Source organism: Leptidea sinapis, chromosome 44 (genome assembly GCF_905404315.1).
Source record: "Leptidea sinapis chromosome 44, ilLepSina1.1, whole genome shotgun sequence".
NCBI classification, from domain to species: domain Eukaryota; kingdom Metazoa; phylum Arthropoda; class Insecta; order Lepidoptera; family Pieridae; genus Leptidea; species Leptidea sinapis.
Window position 1 is genome coordinate 7,309,213 of NC_066308.1, and position 24,268 is coordinate 7,333,480.

Sequence of the window (24,268 nt, forward strand, 5' to 3'; positions counted from 1 at the left end):
CGTCTTGTTGGGGGCCTACCAATACTACGTCTACAGTGGTCACCATTCGAGGACTTTACTGCCCCAACGGCCATCTGTCCGTCGAGCTATGTGCCCTGCCCACAGCCACTTTAGTATGACTCACCATCAAACAAATTTATTGCTGGTCTCTTCATATTTTCTCATCAAAAAAGGTTATTACATTTAAAATTTCAAAAATTTGCAGACCTCGGCCAATATAATAATAGCACCATTCCTTATCTGTCGAAGCAAATTCACAATATCAGATGTTTTATCATTAAAACATCCATTTATAAGCACCATTATGATAACCGGTACAACACATACCATTTACCAATATCCGGAAGAGTGAAAAAGTCAATCGGTAGACTCGGCAACTCTAGATCACCTTGTTATAAAAACTTGTCATATAACTGGTCCCATAATAATTATATCGAGAAATTGCATTGACACTGCAAATGTCCTTTCTTAATTTATCATTGAGATATCCGTATTTTTAAACGTTACGAAAACTTCTTCAAGGTTGATTTTAAGAATAGTTGCCGTTTTAGCGTGAGAACGTATTTAATTTAGAATTGAATTATGTTCTTTAGTTTCAATGATTATAACTAAGGTTGTGCCATTGTTTTTGGTAATGTTTCCATGGTTCACTATAAGATTTTCAATAAGGCCGGCTTTATCATCTTCAACCTCATCCACATCATAAGCCAGTACATAAATACATAGTTTTCTTATCAATTTGAATTCAATCGAGTATTTCATTTTGTAAACTGTCTCGTTTTGGACAAGCTACATTATACATCATTCTACAAATGAGAAGCCTTTTTATAAATACTAGCTGACCCTACAGGCGTTGTTTTGTAATGTAATGTAAATAAAATAGTACATTTGTCAATGATATTTCATAACATAAAGAAATATTTCGTAAATATGCTCCCTGTTGTTATAAATGAAATTGTTTCACAGCAGAACTGTCAAACCGATGTCCATGGAAAACAAATATTGGAAATAAAAATAATTATGGTCCCAAATTGAAAAAAAAAGTTTCTCTCAATTTGGACAAAACTGCACTCCATGAAGTAATTAATCCCCATTAAAATCAGTTCATTAGTTTAGGGGTTCACTGGAAACAAACATCAGGACACTGGATTTATATATATTAAGATAAGCTTGTAAATAATACTAATATTATTCAGAAATACAGATCTTCAAAAAGAGCCCAATGAAAAGTTCTTTGCACCATTCCTTTTCTTTGAGCGTCCCATTTGTTTTGAAAGCAGTGGTAGTACTTGAATTGACATCAAAAAGTATTCATAAGTAAATAATATTTGAGAAAATATAAGTTTAAGAAAAATATCTATTTTGTATCATTTTTTGATCAAGCCTTTTCAAATATTTTTCCGTCTGGCTCTACTAGACACCTGCTTTAAATATGCTCTACATTATATTAACATACAAATACCCTAATACATAAAAATAACCTATTAATTTTATACCTATAACTGATTGTTCCTCAAACAGATAAACCAAGAATGACAAATTGATGAGAACAATTTGCAATTTTTTCTTTCTCTCTAAACAGAGACTGAACTATTGTAAACAACAGAACAAAAAAATAAATAAACGAAAAACGCAAAAAAATTGTGATATTTAAATGATGAATTATTAATGACGTCATATTTCGTAATTTTTAACTCACGCACTTCGTTCACGCCGTGTGTTCTAATTTAATAAATATTGAATGGCTCGCGGCAATGAAATAAATTGAATGGAATGATTTCCTGGTCTTCAGCTTTTTGTTGAACCAGTACCATGACAAATTTGTGGTGAGAGAGGGTCCGCGTGCAAATCAGCTGTGAATAACAAACTTTTTGTTAATATAAGTTCTGGACGCTTGTTATAGTTATATTATTTATGATAGAATTTTCACGAAAAACTGCTCAATAATATGATTAAACTCTCAATGACTTGAAATATTTTTGTTATAAAGCAAATCTGAACACTTAAGGAATTCATTATTTTGTTTGTTGTTTTAATGTACTGGTTGCCTGAGATTCTGCTTCTTACGAATAAACATGATCCTAAAATTGCCATGTACAAAATTTCAGCCCCATCGTTAAAGATTATTATAACAAGAATACAAGAATTGCCCTTTTAAATTGCGTTTCAACTTTAAATTCGTCTTGGATCAAGATCGATCCTATTTTAGATAATATGTAACTTTTTTCATGTAAGTAAATGATGAGACGAGCTTACAATTCACTGCCGCTCAGGATTCTTGAAAAACCCATACATTCTGAGCGGCACTGCAATTGCAGTCGTCACTTTGAGTCATAATATGTTAAGTCTCATTTGCCCTGTAATTTCAATAGCTACGACGCTCTTCAGACCGAAACACAGTAATGCTTACACATTACTACTTCACGGCAGAAATAGGCGCCGTTGTATCTAATCTAGCCGGCATTCTGTGCAAAGGAACCTCCTACTGGTAAAAAGTAAGATATGCACATAAATTCTTAATATTTTCTGCAACGAACTGAGATGTATATAGAGCCTCCCACTGGTGACTTATCGTTTGTACCATCAAGACGAGCGCGGAATTTGTAGAAATCAGGAAAATGAGAAATTTCACGAAAATTTATTTTTAGAAACGAAACCAAAGTATTAAAAGAATAAGAGGCAAATTCTGTCAATTAAGATTTCATACGTCAAAGCCTCTCTACAAGTTTGACTGCGCGCGAACCCTCCGAGATAATGGATAAATGTTCGCTAGCGTAGGCGCTACTAATTTTCTAATTGCCGCTGTTGAGGCATACGTCAGAAAAATATACAAGATAGCTATGATTTCGCACTTGGGCATAAATTAAAAAAAATATACCGCTAAACAAAGATATTTAAGCGTTTACTAGTCTAATTGGCCTTAAAAATACCAAATAGTTCCAAAAATGATAAAAAATAACAATATCAAAAATAACATTAGCGCTTTTCTTCGAAATAAAAAAGTTTTATATATGTACGCCTATTCATTACAACGAGGTGAGGTTTTAGATAGTTTAATAATCAAACTTTCTGCAATCCATCGATAGATGTCCAAATTAGTGATAATAAATTATGACGAAGAAATTAATTCAATCAACTGCGGAACCCAATAATCTATCTCGACTGAATAAAATCTGGATCAGTGCACAAATATAATAGTGAAAGGCAAACTGATTGAAAGTAGTCTGTGGGAATCGAGTATTTTTATCGTACTCGATCAATCGAGTGATTACACAAGTGACAGTTTGGTCAAATAGGATACATCAACATTTATAACTGGGGCAATATATTTGATATCAATAAATGCTCTTTAGTCTACACTAACTTATTTGTAGTTTTGCACTCATTATTATTTTAGTACCTTTATATTTTTTGTTTCTTTAAAAAACAACTTATCATTTAACTGAATTATTCTTATATTATTCTCATCCGGAATTTTAACAATGAATCTACGATAATATGGATTGGTGTAAGGATTAAATTTCGTCCCATGCAGTACGACATACTATTTTAAATTATGAGTTGCCAATTGTATGAATGAATTTTGTAAGCGTAATTATTAAAATTATTTATTGAAAAAAACCTTATATTTGCTATGACTACATAAAATTAAAACTATCATTACGTGGAAGCGTACCAAGAATACTGGGAGCATTTCCGCGTTGGATAGCTAGGCTGATCCATTGACTGAAATAGCTGCCAGCGCTTGGGTTTCCAGTAGCCTTATTGAGGCGTGAAGATAGTATTTTGAACATTCTCCGCGCATCTGGGCCCCACGGACCAAGTGTCCCGACACAAAACCAATTTTGGAAGCTCATCAAGCATATTTAAATATAAAAACTCCAGATTGCTTAGAAATATTCTTTTCTCCAAGTTAGTCTCTGGCACTAACTTGGAGAAAAGGATATAAGAAAAGGATCCCAACTGAGTCGACTAGCGTCAAAAGAAGTTATAATAACGGTAAATCAGCAAAAATAAAGGTCTAATTTCAATAAAGATTTTAATAAGCAAAAAAGCGTCGTAAGCGCTAATGTTAGGGAATTTGCCAATCATTATACCTATACATATGTTCGCTAATTCTGACAAACATCAAAATATTTCAGGCAAACCGACAGTAACTGCGAATTTAATGGTTGTTTGTAAAGTTGAACAATTCGCACTGGGCCATGTGGTAAAAATGGCCAAAAAAAATTACAAGCTCACGGGCCAGGGCTATTTTCACACCAAAAGACCCGCAGAGGACGCTGAGCTGCAGAATATATATATATAGCCCATGAATAATTAAGCATTACGTAATAACATCCATATTGATTAAAAGTCTAGAAAGCGAAACATAAATCAAGGTTAGTTCCGTTGTCGTTACGAGCCGGATTCTTAAACAAAGCACACGTGTCAATGTGAACATTATTACAACAACAATCACTGTTGTGACAAAACACAAAACAAGTCTTGTTTTAGAATTCTGCAGCTGCAATATCGGCCGGTCTAAATATTCCAAATAACATTAGGACAAGACAGTAAAGTGATTAGCTGTTCTTTGAATGAGTAATTATTCTGGAATTGACAAGCTTGCAGTCAATAGCTAAAGCAAATGGGATACTAGTCGAATATACTTTAAAATCATAAAAAGCGAATACTAATTTAGAAGAAGCAGAAATGAAATCATTCCAAATATTTGGACAAGACAGGCACAAGATCGGAAAAATGGCGAATAGAGAGGCATATAATTATATCATTAAAACATTTTATCATATTTCTATTTAGCAATAATTATGACATATTTTGTGTATTTTTTTTTAAAACATTAAAGTGCATACAGTGCGTGCTTCAACCTGAAGAAACATTGCATTTACCTGATATATACCATTCATAATTAAGGTTAACACTTTGTAAAATCGAGCAAAACAATCATTAACAGTGAATTGAACGTCAAACCATGTGAAACTATTCACCTTCCAAATCCGCGAAGTTTCACGTTGATGATCGCAGTGCTAAAGATAAAATAGTCCTCGACAGATTTACCTACAGGATTGAGCGAGTCTCATACAATAAATCCTAAAACGACTTTTACAATTAATATTACTTTCCCGTCGGATGTCCACTGGCAAACTATTAAGCAGATATGGTATTCTTTTCTATCGCCAAAGTAATTAACACTAGACTTAGGTGATCATCTGCACCAAGTGAATTTGTCGTTAATATTATTACAGTTAAGGTGCATATTATAACGTCTCTCTTTCACAGAAACGCCTCATATCATTTGCAATTGTATTTATATATAAAATAAGTGATAAATAATTCAATTTAATCTTGCTAAAAATTTTGAGCGGGCTAAATTTGTATTTTTTGTGATAGTAACTTACCATTCCAGAATGGTTTCTTCATATCAAAACAGACATAAAACAAAAGTCATCATTATTCCAGCTGAAATATACACTGGAATAACTGCCAATACTTTATATCTCCTGTGGGCTCCTTTGCACAGGATGCCGGCTAGATTATGGGTACCACGACGGCGCCTATTTCTTTCTGCCGTGGAGCAGTAATGTTTAAGCATTATTGTGTTTCGGTCTGAAGGGCGCCGTAGCTAGTGAAATTACTGGGCAAATGAGACTTGTAATAATTTCCACATACCTGGTGGGAGTTTAGACTTGAGCATGTCCATAGCAACGACGTTGATGACCAGCACCCAGATGGGACACTCCAAAAGATCAGCGTCGGATTTGACGAAGGCCACGGCGCTCAGGCACTGGGTCTCCAGTCGTTTCCGGTCAGGATACGCACGCCGAAGCTCACGGTTCACGTTTGATTGGAATTTCTTCATGTCGAATAACTGGAAATAAATATTACTTATTAATACTTGAGAAGTGATATCACTAACGGCTGAATTCACAATTTCATTTTCGCCAGGTGAACAATATATCATGGGTACTAAAGTTTAGAACTTTTATACAAATGATTTGAGTCTTATTTAGTGTTAATCTCCAATATTTGTCCTTAAACAATTCGACACGTGTTTCGCCTCTACACGAGACATCCTCAGGAGGTGTTGTCTCGCCAAAATCTGGCACGAGACTCAAACTCAAATCATTTGTATAATTATGGATTTCCGCAAAGTAACGCCTACTTCAATAAATTATCTTAAGAACTTTTAACAAATACGACATTGTTTCCTAATTAAAACTAATTATTATAATATGTTATTTTTTTAAGTGCTAGCCCTCACTTCTGGGATTAATTACACAAATTAAATTTATAAACAAAATTTATTAACGATGCGACTCGAACCTCTGACCTCTGGCGTACCGTGCCAGTGCTCTTCTACTGAGCCAACGTTCGAGTGACGTATCGTTGATAAATTTTGTCTTCAGGTTGTGGCTTAATCAATGTAATTCAGTTTTAGGTATAAGCTCATCATTGATAAGACAACAAAAGTCATCATCATCATCATCAGCCAGAAGACGTCCACTGCTGGACAAAGGCCTAAGCCCAAACAAAAGCATTCTTACTCCCTACCCTACCCTAATTCATAAGAGCCTATTGAAAATAGCGAGAGATTTAGATTAAGTATTTAAAATAGTATGTCGTAAAAGTGGTAAGCGATTAAAGAAAACAAAAGTTCAGAATTATCAGCAAATATCTTCGGACTAACTCCAATTTATTCTTAAACTACTACTTTTAAATATAGAATTAAAGAAGCTAAATAAACACAGATGTAACAATAGAAGGATATTCCGACTCGTGTTAAATTACAAATTAAATCGAACAGGAGACCAAAACGAACATCACAGTTCCAACAAAACAAATTAATAACCAGTTAAATCATGATTGTTACATCATAATAAGCAGAGAGACGAATCAAATCAAACAAGATGCCATCATATGATTACGACACAGGAGAACTCGACTCGAGCGCTCGATAATGATAGAACAATCAGCTTATCACAAGATCTGTCTGTTCCGAAACCCTTATAAATTGACGATTCAATCAGGTGGAAGTTATTTTGACTGTGAAGCGAAAGTAACTAGGATTCGATGATTGTGACTATGTGATAATAGATACTGAGAGTGGTGGGCATTTCGTGAATCGTTGATAAAGGATTTCTATAGCACCAATGATAAAAAATGACAGGATGAGTCAAATATTTGATAAAGTATAAAAGATTTTCTTTTAATTAGATAGGCTTCCCATACACAAATAATTATCAGAAAAGAATCTGCTTTTAGATCAAGCAGGATTTAAAGATTTTTCAAGCATGGATTTGGGATTCTGTGTAACTTACTCACATTGTAACCTTTTTAATTCCAAGTATGTCACGTTTCCAAAATTTCAAATAACGGATATGAGAAAAATAGAAGTTTAAATACTTAAAAGAACAGTTTAAATTTGAATGATCCTAACAGAATTGGTTTTACATCTACTTGGTCCTTTCAATTAAATTTTACTAATAGGGGAAATAGAAAATCCATGTACAATGTAACATCAAATAAAACAAACCACTAATTGGGTCAGTTCCACCAATTGTTTAGCTTCCTTGTATTTAGCGAAATGTTCATTAGTAATTCATACACCATTAAGTTTACGTAACCAACGAAAACAATGGTAAGAGATAGTTCTATTATTAAACTTAGTGCAATTGCCTCATCGAGGTGTATTCCGTTTTAATTGGGTAAGGAGTTAAGAAAGCAGATTGTACCATCTTGTACTGTGTTTGCAAGATATTGCCTTTGTTTTTGTTCGTGTAGATCAAGAATCCGTAATATGGAGGTTCCTCAAAGTTATGCCATTCTAGCTATCATGTGAATATTTCTAAAATTTTCTTCGTGCTATTTGCACGAAGAAAATTGTTGTCTCTATTATCTTTATTCTGATTTCTCTATTGCCTATGCCCTATGGTGTCTCTATTGAAATGCTTTTGAGTAGAAAATAAGTTTGGACTTCCATTTCACCTAAGGGAACCCACTATATTGATCAAAAAATAATTCAAAACTATGTTTTCCTACTTGTCTCCCAGAGATAATTTAGTTAATCGTAGTTCTTTATAATGTGGCTTTAAGTAATGTTTAATTATAAAAAAGTTATGATCGAGTATCAAATTAAGTTTCATAGACGGACCCGTGAATAGATAATGTAAGATAAAACTACTTGGGCCATGTAAGCGGTAGTTTTGTTGCCACTTATCAACGGCATCTTTCCACTTCGTTAGATGTTGAATAGACACAGACGCATCAAACATTTGACTGTTGGACCGCACATGTCACACATCACAATGGATCTGTCAAATATGTCCATCTCATCGAGTACGTTTGTATTAATTAGTGTTTATCAAAAACATTACAACGATGACGCAATACAATTTGTAGACTGAATATTTAAAGAATCTCCTGTTCTTTATACAAGTATACACATAAAGTAATGGCTGTTTCTTATAATTAAGACATGCGCTCCTTGCATGAGCCACCTTTAGATAGCCATAGTTTTAATTCAAAATTAGAACCATTTTCAATATATATAAATATACAAAAATGATACAATTTTCTTTACAAAACTAACAAAATTATGTCATGTTAAATAGTATTGGTAATAATAGTACAATTTTTATCAAGATTGAATGATTAGCAGGGCTCCAACTGTAAAAGTTATGGGTATTTTGGTGATTTTTTTTCGCACTGTCTGTAAAAAATAGAAAGGTAAAGAAAAAATTAATTTTCTTCCTGTATTCTGTATAAATATAATATTTTTTTTGTTAAAAATATAAACTTAATATAAACCGTCAAGAAATGGTTTGAATTATGTTCTATTTTGGAGATTTTTTGGGATAGCAGCCTTAACCTGGTCTCTTTTCAATACATTCTTGAACCAACTTTTGAACGTAACGTAAATTATAATTTGAAATGTATATATCATTCATAAAATGGTCAACCCCATTTATGTTTGCTGATGGTTGATGGCTGCAGTACTTTGTTTTAATATTTTATTAATTAGGTGTAGAAAGTAAGTAAAAATTGAAGAAGCGAAGAATTTTCTTCAAGGAATCAATTCAATGCTTGCTTTGGGTGCAAAAATAATGTTTATTTAATCACAACAGCTAGTGATGCTAAAGAATGGACGACGAAATCGACTGAAGTTGTTATTACCTCTCCTGTTCCAAAAGAATCGTATTTTATGAGAATTATTTGGGTGTTAATTAGAGGGTGATTGTGAAGTTGACGACTTTCTATGTAAGTAATTTGGATTTTAAAACAAACACATCTATTTAAAATGATAACCCTAACGTCTGGGATTAAATACACAAATAAAATTTAAAAACAAAATTTATGAACGATATGGGGCTCGAACACGCGACCTCTCGCGTTCCGTGCGAGCTCTCTTCCAACTGAACCAACCGTTCGAGTGACGTAATGTTCATGAAACTTGTATGCTTTGTTCAACTCTCAGGTTGTGTGTGTGTGTTTTTGTTTTGAAATTATATTTGTGTAAACATATCTAATACCCAAACCGATCATTTATTTTAGTCTTCTCTTCTTAAATTGGAAAGGCAAAGGAAGCATGCAGCAGGTAACCTAAATTGTATAATATTATATTAAGGAGGCTTACGTCTTATTTGATAAATCAAATGAACGTTTTTTAAATCCAATCAGTTTATAAGAGTTACAAGTACACTTACTATGTACTTTATAAACAGTTTAGTGTTAAAGTGGGTCATTATAAATGCTAGGAACATGCATCATACAATGACATAATAAGCTGTACGTGGGTTCGCTAATTGGTGTACTGTTACAACACTAAATACCTGTTTAATTTACATCAACTTATGTCTAACCTGTTGCTTGATAGAAAAGAGGAAATTGCTTTATACTTATTATCAAATAGCGTAGTATTATTCTTGTATAATTTGTTCAATTCTTTAGATTTATGTTGGTAGGCCCCCCACAAGATGGTCCGACGATCTGGTCAAGATCGCTGGAATACATTGGATGAGGGCAGCTCAGGACCGATCGTCTCGGAGATCTTTGGGTGTGACGTAGACGTCTTCCGGCTGATGATGATGATGATATCCTTGGATAATTTATACGTCTCGATAGACTGTGACAGCGGTAAGCAAGAAAAATAATTAAAAATATAATTACTTACCATAGAAGATGACAGTAACATAATAAATATTGCAATAGCAATTATAATGAAGATACATCAGTTCGAAGAAGGGTTTTGACCTTAGGAATTCGCCGCCACATTCCATCTTCACACGACATGCCACAAGTTAGGATATCATCCCCACCATCTGGATGTGTGGCGGTCCTCCACAGTGCGGTTTTCATGGAGCTTTCTTCCACATACTACAAAGCTGTGGAAGGAGCTTTCTTGTGTTGTGTTTCCGGGACTATACGACATTGGTACCATTATACATTCAAAAAAAGCGTGTACATCTTCCTTAAAGGCCGGCAACGCTCCTGTGACTCCTCTGGTGTTACAAGAGAATGTGCGCGGCGGTGATCACTTATCACCAAGTGACCCTTACGCTCGTTTGTCCTACTTTTCCATAAAAAAAGTAAAAGAACTGATAAGAAACTCCCAGCCCATCTTTTAAATCAAATAACAAGCCTACTTAATATAATATTATACAATTTAGGTGACCTGCGCAGAACCAAAAAAATGCGGCGAATTCTTAGCCTCTATTTTCTACAACACACGCATACTAAAACAAAGTGACTGACGTGTCGCGAGTATATAGTAATAAACTTGACCTGTTATCACGCATTGCCTAACAGCTATCGAGACGCATAAGTTATCTAAATATACATATATCTTATTTATTTGTTACTAGCTGACCCGGCAAACGTTGTTTTGCCATATAAATTATTTTTAGAGTAAGTAAGACCTTTTCTTGGACATTGCAACATTACTTTATTTTTCTAAAATCTAAAGTCTACTTTACATAAAATTATACATGGTACAATCATATCCCCAGAATGTCTTATAAATGTAAATCTAACAGTCCCTAGAAACAGACCAAGATTCCCTATTTAAAATATTGTCAGCCCAACAATCAACAGAACTCTTATAACGATATCACTGCTAAAAATGGTAATATAGATATTTTTCATATGACTAATATCATTAAGCTATGTAAGTTAAATATAAGAAGTAAATTATTGCATTATTGTATAGTTATTTATAAATCTCTTTTTTTAAAGTAAATTAAATAAACGTACTCTAAGTTACTCCTTATTACACGAGCTACCTGCCAATAAAGTCCCGTCAAAATCCGTTCAGTCATTTCAGAGATTAGCCGTAACAAACAGACAAAGTCAAACAGTCAAAAATTGTACCTAATGTTATTTTGGTGTTTGTACCGTATATTATACAGACACTCCAATTTTATTTGTATGTATGTATAAATGTAGAAGTTCTTATGACTTCTTTTTAATACTTATATTAAACATAACAAAAATTCTTTTAAACTATTTTTGATGAACTATTTGAAATGACAAACTATTTTGTAATGAACATTTGTCAGAACGCAATGTCACGGTCAAACCGAAAACCATTATGGAGTCGTGCATTCCGAATGGCTACAATGCACTATGAAACGCATTTTGGTAATGTTCTACAATTATTGCTTAGAACATAATAGCTGATGATGGAAAGAACTTCAAAGTGTATAATTATTTAGAAAGCTCGCTGTAGTTTAAAATGGCGGTATTCCCACAAACTATTCAGTAATAAGACTTCCTAATTATAAATACCTTGTGTGTATACTCGTTCTTAAATTTACAACGTTTTTTATCAATTTTCTTCCTCATTACTAATTATTTTAGAAGTCATTTGAAACTTTGACACAACTTATCTTGCTCATTGCATTAAATGAATTATCTTGCCCCAAACTAGACTAGACTAAACTGTGGATGCAGCACCACGATTTATTTAATACGATATACATACTTAACAAACATAAATATATATAAACATCCAGTAAGAATTTAACGTCCTATTTCCATTAAAGGTGAACGCACACTTATCCGAGCCGAACGCGTCGAACGAAACGGATTTAAGAATTCTATCTAATATGAAATCTCATGAAACCTTGCACACTTCTCCGCGTCGAATCGTCTGAATCTGCAAGAGATTTCATATACAGAATTCTAATCTACTTATGTACTTTAAGTATGTACTCAATAACTATAACTATTTTTTTACTTATTAATTTATATTTTTTTGACTTACTCGTGTAAGGCATTTAATAATTAACGTTGGTGTATTTTGTTGCATCACTTTGCATATACTGTATTTGAAATGATTTGTAAATTAAATTGAAAATAAGAGCCTGACCACTGAATACCATTCTGTTTTGAAAAGAGCAACTTTATAGTTCTTTGCTCGTTATTCTCTAAGGAAAAAAAGTACATATTTCAAGTGAAATGCATTTACCTACGAAATAAAATATTTTCGATTAATTCAAACTAAAATTCGTTTCGTTCGACTCGTTCGGTTCGGATAAGTGTGCGTTCACCTTTAAGGTCTCTCGAATGTTGATGCTTGGTAATTATGACGGTAGCCGTGAAATTAATAGAGCGACTTGCAACACAACATGAGTTAGTTTAACGGAAACCATTACTGTTCCACACCCGCTGGATATTGTCGGCCTTTTGGCTTATAATGACCACCTTACATCGTTTCGTGGCGTTAATAATAAACATTACTGTCTAAATTTATATATTTCAAAAGACTATACATAACTTAGCGGTTTGTGTTGACAATAAGTTACATTCAATAATTATTTAACTCCTAAACTTATGAATGGATTTAATAGGGATTACTACATGCAGTTTAGTCCAACTTGAGAGATAGTAAGTAGTAAGTAAACTAAATAAAAAATAACTGATAAAACGTAACTCCTTTAATAGGATGTCCCTCAGATAAGTGTGCCGGTTGTCATAGGCCTCCCCCAACTATCTCCATTGAGCTCTATCATTCGCAACCCTTGTCCAATATTTCACCATTCATAATATGATGTTATTGTTGATATTAATTGCACTGACCTTAAATATCTTTTCGTGTTCAAGCGCATAGCCGGGCAACTTGAGAACGTCTTGTCCTATAGCAGTCTCCTCACTGCTGGTGGCTGCTGTACTCTTCACAAACACACTACTCTTGGAGTAGCGCCTGATGAGTATGTTGCCTGCATCATCCATCTTTATCTTTACTCCCTGTAACAAAAAAGATGGATTAATTTAGATTTCCATGTATTTCTTTTGTATATTGTGTGCCTCATCCATTTTATTCATCGATTTTTCATTAAATATGGTGCAGTCCTAGATTGGTCATATTATAATAAAGTTTAATCTAATAATTATATTTTTTTATGAAAGTAAGGGACGAGACGAGCAGGATGTTCAGCTGATGGTTATTGATACGCTCTGCCCATTACAATGCAGTGTCACTCAGGATTCTTGAAGGATCAAACAGTTCTGAGCTGCACTACAACTGCGCTCGTCACCTTGAGACATAAGATGTTAAGTCTGATTGGCCCAGTAATTTCACTAGCTATGGCTCCCTACAGATCGGAACATAGTAATGCTTACACATTACTGCAGAAATAGGCGCCGTTGTGATACCCATAATCTAGCCAGCATCATGTGCTGAGGAGCCTCTCACTGGTACTGGTTTTCTTCACCAACAACTCAAACATTTATAAACAGAATGTAGGGAACTAAATGTTATGAGGTATCGTGTTAATTTAGCTTACTTAGTCTATGTACAGATTGCAAGTAAAGATGTAGGGTTGGGCACCACATCTTAGAGTAAGGGTTATACGCATCCTCCACCGAAGAATCGGCGCAAGCTGATCCCCCAATCAAACGATCGCGTTAATCATTAAGATGAACCTAAATGCCAGCGATGCTATCCCAGTTCGCGCATCAACGTTTGGAAAGCATAATGAAGCGCCTGATCTTTATTATCGAGCAAATTTCTTGCGTGGAAATCGTAACATTTTGTAAAATTCCAACAGGCGCAAACAGTTTATATGCTTACAGTCATTGTTGTTGATTACTAATTTGAATAAATGTACCTACACAAAAGAAGTACAAGCTAGAAGAATAACTCTTCTGAGTTTCATACTAAATAAATGCGCCATGCTGAGAAAAAACATGTTTAACCGTAAAAAATGGGAGTTCAAAAGATAAGACTTTATAGTATGTGTAACAGGATTCAGTAGTGTTAGGAGCTCCAATTTTCTATTTCCACATTTATATTTTTGTTTGCGTGTTTTCTAATTACCCTTGGCCTTAATCAAAGTAACTTAAAATTTATTTTTAAATTGAAACTCTTAAGTTATCTTATTCCAAAGAATATGCAAACTTAAAGTCTGTATTCTATAATATTTTTTTTTATATTACCTAAATAAATTGAGAAGTAGTTGATTATATTATGTAGATTCAACTAAATATCTATTTTTTTGTTGAAGGCTGAGATAGGTTCATTCCCATAATAGATATGATTTTATTGCGACGGATAATACTAGACAATAATAAAATGTCTAAAAGAATGAATAAATTATTACAATTAGGAATTATGAAGTTAATCCAAATTAACTGACATATAATATCTTTGTAAAATGTTTTATTAATATAACTTTTTACGTATTATAAATACAAGAGCTAGTAACTAACATATAAAACATCTTGGTAATTTCATAATTGTTCTGTTTTGATGTCATAGTTTATAACAATAGTCGAAACACACGTGACCTATGATATCATCAAGCCTCAGTAAAAATATCGATACAAAACAAATAGTACTAATGATAAAAGGTTTGTTCAAATTCTGCTCATACAAAATATAACGCCTGTTCTAAATGTTAGCTCTCCCATATTGCCGTAAAGAAAGATATAATAATCTTTTTGTTAGATTGTTTGTTTATATTTTTTAGACCAATTGTTTAGATTTGCAATTTTTTTTAAAGTGATTAATTACGTGTAATTAATCCTAGAAGTGAGGGTTATTACTGTCACTTTAAAATCATCACAAATTGTTAAGATTTACAAGAGCGACATCTCAAGTCAATTTCCTAATATGCAAATATTGGGGTTGAGCGGGTTATCAACTGTAAAGTAGATCCTGTAGATGAAGCCACAACCTAAGAGTTGAACAAAGCATACAAATTTTATCAACAATACGTCACTCGAACGGTTGGCTCAATTGGAAAGAGCTAGCACGGAACACGAGAGGTCGCGTGTTCGAGTCCCGCGTCGTTCATATAATTTGGTTTTCAGTTTCATTTGTTTAAAAATTATATGCTTTAAAATTAGATAAATAGAAATTTCGGATTTAATATATATATATATATAAACGTAAAAATGCCTATCTAAACTTTATGTAGTAAGCCTATTTTTTTTATTTTTATAAATCTGTTACCTACATCTGGGCATGTAAACATAAATAAAAAGCAACAATTAGTTTTTATTTACTTTCGTATAAATATGCAGTTAGTATTTTATATATGACAAAACGAAGATCATGTCTAATAATATAGCACCTACTCTACCTACCTTGGGAACTGTACTCTCGAAATTGTTGACGAGTACGTTTACGTTGGACAATAAATCAATTAACTAATTTTTTTCCTACTTCTTGACACTTATCCTAATGTTTTGGATACTTTACACTTTATTTTTATAAATTATAGCCCATGTGTTATTCTGATGTGTAAGCTACATGATTCTAAAGTTTCATTAAAATCCATTCAGTAGTTTTTGCGTGAAGACGTAACAAACATACACACACTCACTTACAAACTATCGCATTTATAATATTAGTATGAAGTATGATAATAAGCACACCCGAAGCCTTCCACAGTGTATCATATGATTAGTTCCACCACATGATTTATAAAATGAGGTGGCTCACGGAGTGACCTTATCAAATTAGAGATATTTGTTTTCAGATAATCTGCCCAAGAGCAAAAATTAGACATGGGCAATAAATAATTTATTATTCCACCCATTGTTTTAAATTGAATTTCGTAATAAGCTTCTACATATAGTAATTTGGGAGACCTTGTGACGTTTAATTAAAATAATAATAGGAACTTAGAATCAATCAGACATTAATGGGATTTAATTGAATCAATAATAATTTAGCTTAGCCTTGGTGTTAAAATACTCTTTTGCTTTTAAATATATGTAGCTTCAAATTATTATATACTAAGTGTACAAAAATCTAAAGTATATAAGGTATAATATAATATAGTCGAGTCGAAATCTGGATGTTTAAAGTGGGTCAAAATCGCGCCCAAATGAGTCAGTTACAAACAAACATACATACAGATGAAGCTAATAAAAAGCGTGTAAAAAGATTGTAGCCCTTGTAAATATATTCATTATATAAAAATCAGTATGTCAACAATAGATTTATGTTGTTATATAAACTGTGCAATCTTTTTTGTTATTTAAAAAAGTCTATATTACTTGTAAGCCAATGAATTTTTTACAGCAAAATTAGTAGCCCTTGTTCTTTTAATATTAATGATGCAAAAAGATTCTTGTATCTGAACCGATTCGGTACAAAAACTTAAGTTTTGCCGAACCTGACCTTGCGTTTGACAGCTTATTACTTAGGTGCTACATCAAATATTGGAAATTTGATGCTATTGTTATTCATGATTATTTTGATCTAGAACATTCTGATATGTTACGTTACTTTTATCATTGTTTTTCACGAAATATGATATCATAGCACGGTTATTCAATGAGAACAGTATGTGTACAATTTTGGCTTATAATAACATAGTTGTTTTTATATCTCAACATACATTTTAAATATGTAATATCTGCGAAAATATTCATTTAAATTACATGCTGTAAAGGGCTATAATGGTCTATATTAAATGTTTTTAGAGTACTTAAGTAATTGGATAACGGATAAATGCTGTATTGATTAAAATCGCTTCGTAAATATGTTATTATTTATTGTAAAAAGTAAAGAATTATTAACGGTTATTGTGGAATATCCCTAAAAGATCCTTTAAGACGTGCAATACTGAAGTACATTATTTTGTTCTATATCGTAGGGTTCAGTCAGCGTTGCCAATATAAGCGCAAAAATATGTATTTAATTAGAAACCTCTAAATTTATTAGTGTTGTTCTACTATGTAATGCATCTATTATACATATTAGCCTTCCTCTTGAATCACTCTATCTATAAAAGAAAACCGCATTAAAATCCGTTGCGTTTTTTTAAAGATCCAAGCATACATAGGGACAGGCAATGGTAAGCGATTTTGTTTTATAGAATGTGATGTAAAATATATTGAATTAAATATAGTTTTGATTAAATGTTCTATCAAACTACAAGGTTACATACATTTTGTAACTTTTTATTATATCTTGCGTCAGTTCTACAAATGAATACTCATATGGACTCATCTTGCCGCTAGCCACGGTTAATATTACCCAAATGCGTGCTCGGTTTATTAATGGTTCTATTTAATGTGTGGGCGTTTGCTGAACTTTGTTATTTGTGGCGTTACCCATCAGATCTTCTTCATCTTACGTCATTTCGACTTAGGTAGTCATAAATCTCCAAGAAACCAATTGTTTTTTATAGTTTTCTTAGTGATTACTACTATTCAATTTGTAACACTTATTTTTTTAAATAGGCAAATTAACTCCAGTCGCACATACAAAATTTAACGAATATTTATTTGATTTGAGATAAGAATATTATGTTAAACATTATGTTGAGTTAAAATAATTGTTTTGTATGAAGACAGAGTGCCAAGTGTGAGATTTTTTCATATTCGATCGCGTAAAAGTTAACTAATCTTAGTATGGCGTCGAAAGAGCGCTATGATGTTTTCCACGACTTTCACTAGATGGCGCTCTACTATAACTACTACTATGCTACTTGAAGTCACACACGAATATAGACGGTACTAAAATATTCATTTGTCGCACCGTGAGACATGCACGCACGAAAAGGCTGCCTCGAAAATTTTAAACGATAGATTAAGCAAACGTCAAATATTTAAACAATTAGGCCAAATTCGTGACGTCATGGGCTCAATCGCAGATGGGAATCAACAATAAAGCAACATGATAGATCTAGAATATAGATTTTGCGCATAATAAAAATATGTGAAGGATAGCGGCCGCCTTTACCCCATATTTTTTTTATTCATTTTCAAGTTATCTATCTAACACCGTCATAATTTGTATATTGTATTAGTATAGTATTACCAGTGGGAGGCTCCTTTGCACAGAGTGCCGGCTGGCTATGTGTATCACTATGGCGCCTATTTCTGCCATGAAGCAGTAATATGTAAACATTACTGTGTTTCGGTCTGAAGAGCGCCGTAGCTAGTGAAATTACTGGGCAAATGAGACTTAACATCTTATGTCTCAAGGTGACGAGCGCAATTGTAGTGCCGCTCAGAATTTCTGGGTTTTTCAAGAATCCTGAATGGAACTGCGTTGTAATAGGCAGGGCATATGAATAACCAACAGCTAAACGTCATGCTCGTCTCGTCCCTTATTTTCATAAAAAAAAAATATTATTATATAAAGTAGAAAATAAGGCCAAAACAAATTACAGGATATTCGTGTTATTTAAAAGAGTATTAGGTACTATATTAAGCAATGTAAAATATAAACTAAGTTTTTATAAAAACGTTGCATGCGCGATTTATTATGGAAAAGGAGCATTCTTGATTTAAAAGAGTGGCAATGAGTTTCTTCCTACTTCTTCTCATTAGCTCAACCCTTTACGAAGTAGCAGTAGATTTAATAAGAAGAAATATATTTTTTTGACATTCATAAGTGTCATTTTCGTAACCTACATGAATAAAGTGATTTTGATTTGATTTGATAAACAAGCATACGGGTCACCTGGTGTTAAGTGATCACCGCCGCCCACCCTCTCTTGCCACACCAGAGGAATCACAGGACCGTTGCCAGCCTTTAAGAAAAATGCCATATCGTCCCGGAATATAGAATAGTATTAGTTTTTGAAACTGCCAAGTAATATTAATTCTTTGATATGTGGGCGGTCTTGATCACCTATCATTATGACGTGTTGATACTTGGTACAAAACAGATCAGGATTTGAACTAATAATTTTTTTATCAGATGAAGGATAGGTTTTTAAGTATGAATTCAGTATTAACGGTAGTAATTACCTGTCCAATATGCTTTTTCAATTCATCCGTCTTCTGATCCCTGTGTGGATTGTCGAATCCGCAAAGTCCGATTCTGAAACAAAATACACAGTATTAATACATTTGATTATATAACTTATTCGGAACACGTAGCTCGTGTTTTTATGTGATGATTTTTATGCCCTGGAGAATAGCCAAGTTATATTAGAATAAATTGACGTAAACAAAATTCTATAAAATAAAATAATATTTCCTGTGATTGGTTAAATATTTTCTTTGTTTTCATTGTTCACTTTGAGTTTATATTTTACATTCAAATGGGGTATTTAAAAAAGTACTTATTGTATAAAAATATTATCAAATTATTTAATAGTAGGTAAGCTTAGGTTATGAGGAAAACTTCATTAGCATCGTTGTGATTTGAAAGTCAAAGAAACGAAAAAGCGCGGCAGTAAAAAGAGGGACACATTAATTCATAATTTAACGTGGGAGAAAATGAGATAGGAAGCATTATATAGTGTTTTGGTACCAGGCGATCATAGTTGAAGAAGAGATTGTATGAGATGTATTACACGAGTATACCTTAACATATTCTGACGTCATGCGCATGACGTTTTACTATATAGACACCAGGAGAACATAAATATGGTAGCGGTGATAGTCATGTCTTTCATAGTGGTTGAAATCATGTGTCATCCTAGCAACCAGGACTTCATATGCAGCTAAGAGGTGCATGCAGAATGTAGGTTTCACTTCTGACATGTGTACTTAGTATGCACGCAATTTTTTTTATAGTAGGTGTAATTTCACAGGTGATTTTTGACCAATTTTATGTACTAAATTAATTGTGTGACATCAACAGATCAAAAGCTATTAAAACGTTGTTAACGATCAATCCACCAAAAAGTTATTGTATGCTGAATTGATAATGACAAACTACAAAAACTGCCATTTTATTAGCAATACCATTTCATATATTTATAAGATTTAAGTGTCTTTCTCTAATAAACTTCATGACCGTTGTTGATTGACTCTTCTTAGAATACCTAAACCTAGTAAATCAGGTTCAATTCAAATTCTTTTGACTCGTAAACTAGGCTAGAAAAATATTGAAACGAATTTTTAATTTAAACAAGATCTAGATTCTTGCTGACTTTACCCAAGCGTTAGATAGCTTAGATCGTCTACTACCTACTGAAAAGTAAAGTTCACATCATACAAATAATAGAAATACACGAAAGGAATTTGTCAAACGCTTTAAACAACAAACACGTATCAGAATATTGTTTTCTCAAAACCGTTTCTTGTTCGCTATGAGAATCAACGTTCGTCTCTCATTGTCATTCTGTGTGGATACAGGCGTATGTCGCCGGTTACCGATTGGTAATTTCTATTTCGATATAATTCATTGTTTGAATTCCATTCAATACTGATAGTTTTCTATTGAAAGTAGGCTTCGTTTGAATTGTGAGGTTGTATTGTTTCTACGTCTACTACTTACATGCTCTCTTCATTGACGCGTTTGTAGTATTCATAGATTACTTTGTTTACCAACTGACTGGTTAAGGAATTTTTGTTTTGTCTTATTATACTTTATTCCCTATAAATCTCCGTATTCTTTAGCTATTATTTATTAATAAACTTGTAATTTTGTATTTTCTTCATGAATAAATTAACATTCTTGTTATTACGTACGTCGTACTAAGTTTTTTGAGTTTATAACCTTAGATAATTTATACGTCCTAGAGCCTCTTGCTGCTACACAACCGATGAAAACAAGCCAGGTTAATTGCTTTAGTGTGGGTGACAAGCTACGTGTTACACTCGCAATTTGTATGTCACTTTGTGTTGGTAATGCGTGCATTGCTCAAAATAGAGGTTAATTTTTAGAGGTCTTCACAGATGTCACAGTATATCTAGACGTATATTTATACGATTCTATACATGTATATATAATTTGATTTAAGATTATAACTTTACTCTGTCGGCAAGTCCGTCAGTCTTGATAGACTGTATTTGGTAAGCTGCAATAAAAAATTTGACTGCCTATTGCCACTGTGATAACAAAAGCAATATGACAGATTCCAAAATGGCTACCATGTTATGTAATATGAAATGTTTCTTTAATAAAAGTATTAAAAAGGTTTATTTGCACTTAGTAAGATAGCGTTTTATCTATATAGTTTTTCTAATACCCATTTACTATACTAAACTGGAATACGATATATGTTTAAATTTATTTTATGCCATGTATACTCAAGTTTTCGTTTTCTGTCACCTCCCTTTGAATAGAATTTCTAAAACATATGTCTTTAGCTGTTTATCTTGCTACCTATGCTTTCTTTTTTATACGCAACAGTTCAATTATAAGCAGATAGGTATTTGAATAAGTCAGTTCCTTTATTCAGAGAATCTCGCAAGGCACATTTTAATATAGGTAACCTAACTGTACAAGGCCAATGTTACAATACTTTTGCAAATGTAAGCCAGCCAACGGTATTGTTACATGATATTAATCGTATGTAACAACTGAAGCGACGGCTCGTAAAGCATTATGACACAAAAGTGATATTTAATGCAGTCGACACGCAACACCGTCGCGGACTTGGAATTTCTGAAGATTTATTGGGCCATTGATGCATTACAGTCTGACGTAAAAGCAACATCAAATTGGCTTTAAAAAAGAAAATCATTCACAATCTAACACATTCATAGCAGGGCTTTAAATCAATTATTAATATTAAACAAATTGTAACCTACAGGAACTTGAAGATTTGCATAATTCTACAAAGTACAATCTGTTAAATCCCAGAGGTTCTTCAAACAAACTGGCATGGGTCGTCGAAGCACTTACAAGCAGAATTAAACAAATTGTAACGGCTAATAAAATGAGAAAGACACTTAGAAGCATGGATACAGGAACACCAATCGAAAGAAATGGTAGTTAAGCAGCTCGTTGAAAATTTGCAAAATGCTACAAAGTACTAGCTGTTAAATTCTTGCATCAAAGTGGCATAGGTCGTCGAAGTACTTAGTAGCAGAATTAAACAAATTATAACCACTACTATAATGTGAAAAACACTTAGGAGCACCGAGACAGGAACTCTAATTCTACAAAGTACTAGCTGTTATATCCAAGAGTTTCTTGAATCATAGTGGCAAATCAAAACATTGTGACCACTATTAATAATTGAGATACATATGAGCGCGGAGAGAGGAACTCTGTTCGAATGAAATGCTAGTTAAGTAGCAAGTTAAAGATATATAAGATTAAAGAAATCAATAAAGTTCGAGCTGTTAAATGCAAGAGTTTGTTGCATCAAAGTGTCATTACGTCGAAATACTAAGTAGCAGAATCAAACAAATTGTAACCATTACAAAAATGAGAAAGAAATCTAGGAGCCCCTAGAAAGTAATTCCGTTCGAAATAAGGTCTTGTTGAAGATTTGCATAATTTTACAAAGTACTAGCTGTTAAATCTAAGAGTTTCTTGCATCAAAGTGGCATACGTCGATAGGTCGTCGAACCAGTTAGTAGCAGAGAATGGTGAGCGGCGACCTTGGCGCGTGGCAGGGCGGGGTGCAGCGAGGTTGTCGCGTGGCGCCTTTTGCGAACTATTTGTGTGATTGATCGTCTAGTACGCCGTTATTATGACTTGTGTTTCAACTAGGAACAATATATCATCAACAAATTCTATGCCTCTGCTGTCAAACAATCAGCAAATCGTGTTATTTATTGAAGTTTAGTTTTCTCTGCAGCAAAGTACTAGGGTTCTACCATTTCCATAATTAAACAAAATTGAAATTGTGTAATAATCGAATGAAAGAATTGAATATTTTTAGGTTAGGAGGAATTATCTTTTCAGCTACACTAATTTTATATCAGCGTTCTTCTAAAAATATACCTAGATACTGACAGAAAAATGAACTCTATTTGATAGATTAAATTTAAAACAGGATATCATGTGGACTTTTAAGTAAGAAACGAAATGGTTCTGCTGAGATTATTGAATAGTAGAACAAACGAGACTGCAGGTCAAGTCATAGAATTTATAAATCGCAGACAGTTTGACAGCCTGTGGTACTGCCAAGCTCTTCTAGACTCTTGAACGCAGTGTTATCTTATTTTACCTGAAGATCACGACAAAAAAATACTAATAACATAGGAAATGGAACTACTAGAGAACAGAACGTTAAAATAGAAGTACTTAGAGCACAAAACCTAAACAAAGAAACTGTACGGGAAATAAGCACTGCTAAAACTAGGCTAAAGTTAAGAACCATAATTAATTCATACTGTTTGACCACAGTCTAAATTATAATTGTAGTTTGACCATGGGCACGCGTGATTCAAGTCAAGGCTGTGTCACTTAATGCAATGGTATCCATATAACAACCGACTGCAACCCGTTATCTAACACAATTACATATTTTGCCATTAACTCTTTGAGTCACGAACTAATGAAACGGTGTTTCCGCCCGAGAAATGTATTCGACTATTCCACTTTAGCTCTTATTAGTTTGACGAAACGTCTCAAGTCGATCATTAGTATAGCTATTGTATAATTTTACCTTGAATATTACGCCCTAATTAATTCATGAGATGTTGTTCTGATTATTATCTTCAATATTGCGAAGTTAAGTGCGGAAGTATCTTTGAAGCTTCTGTATCTTAAGTTAAGTGTAAAGGTATTTAGTGAATCTGTTCAGTTTACCGATGATTGGATATTTCTGTATGTTTTATGTATACATTTAAATATTTCCATAGTATTAAATCCAGTAGTATTTTGGTAAGGAGCAATGCAGTCGATATTAATACCATTTTTGTGCTGCGGAAGAGTAGGTACTCGCGTATTCGCGCTATTTATTACCTATGTCCTAATCAAATCATCCCAAAGAGTCATAAAGAGAAAAATTTAAAGAAATAAACATTTTATATTTTGCATATCAGGATATTTCTGTTAATGTTATGTATGTTCATAGACACATTGGCGAATTTGGTAGAAACAAGAAACAAAAATAAACTTAACTACCATTTAGTCGAGTAAGTCTTTGCGTTGTTTATGTATAAG

At 33.1% G+C, this 24,268-nt stretch overlaps 1 protein-coding gene across 5 annotated transcripts in view; it reads right to left on the bottom strand.

Moving 5' to 3' along the window:
• Positions 1 to 24,268, bottom strand: part of LOC126977255 (uncharacterized) — a 258,799-nt gene that overhangs the window by 25,843 nt on the left and 208,688 nt on the right. For all 5 annotated transcript variants that reach the window (XM_050825993.1, XM_050825995.1, XM_050825997.1 and 2 more), the window contains 3 exons: positions 19,219 to 19,291; positions 13,081 to 13,248; positions 5,674 to 5,872 (listed from right to left, as the gene is read on the bottom strand). In XM_050825993.1, coding sequence (XP_050681950.1) covers positions 5,674 to 5,872; positions 13,081 to 13,248; positions 19,219 to 19,291 — 440 coding nt within the window. The remainder of the gene's footprint in view (positions 1 to 5,673; positions 5,873 to 13,080; positions 13,249 to 19,218; positions 19,292 to 24,268) is intronic.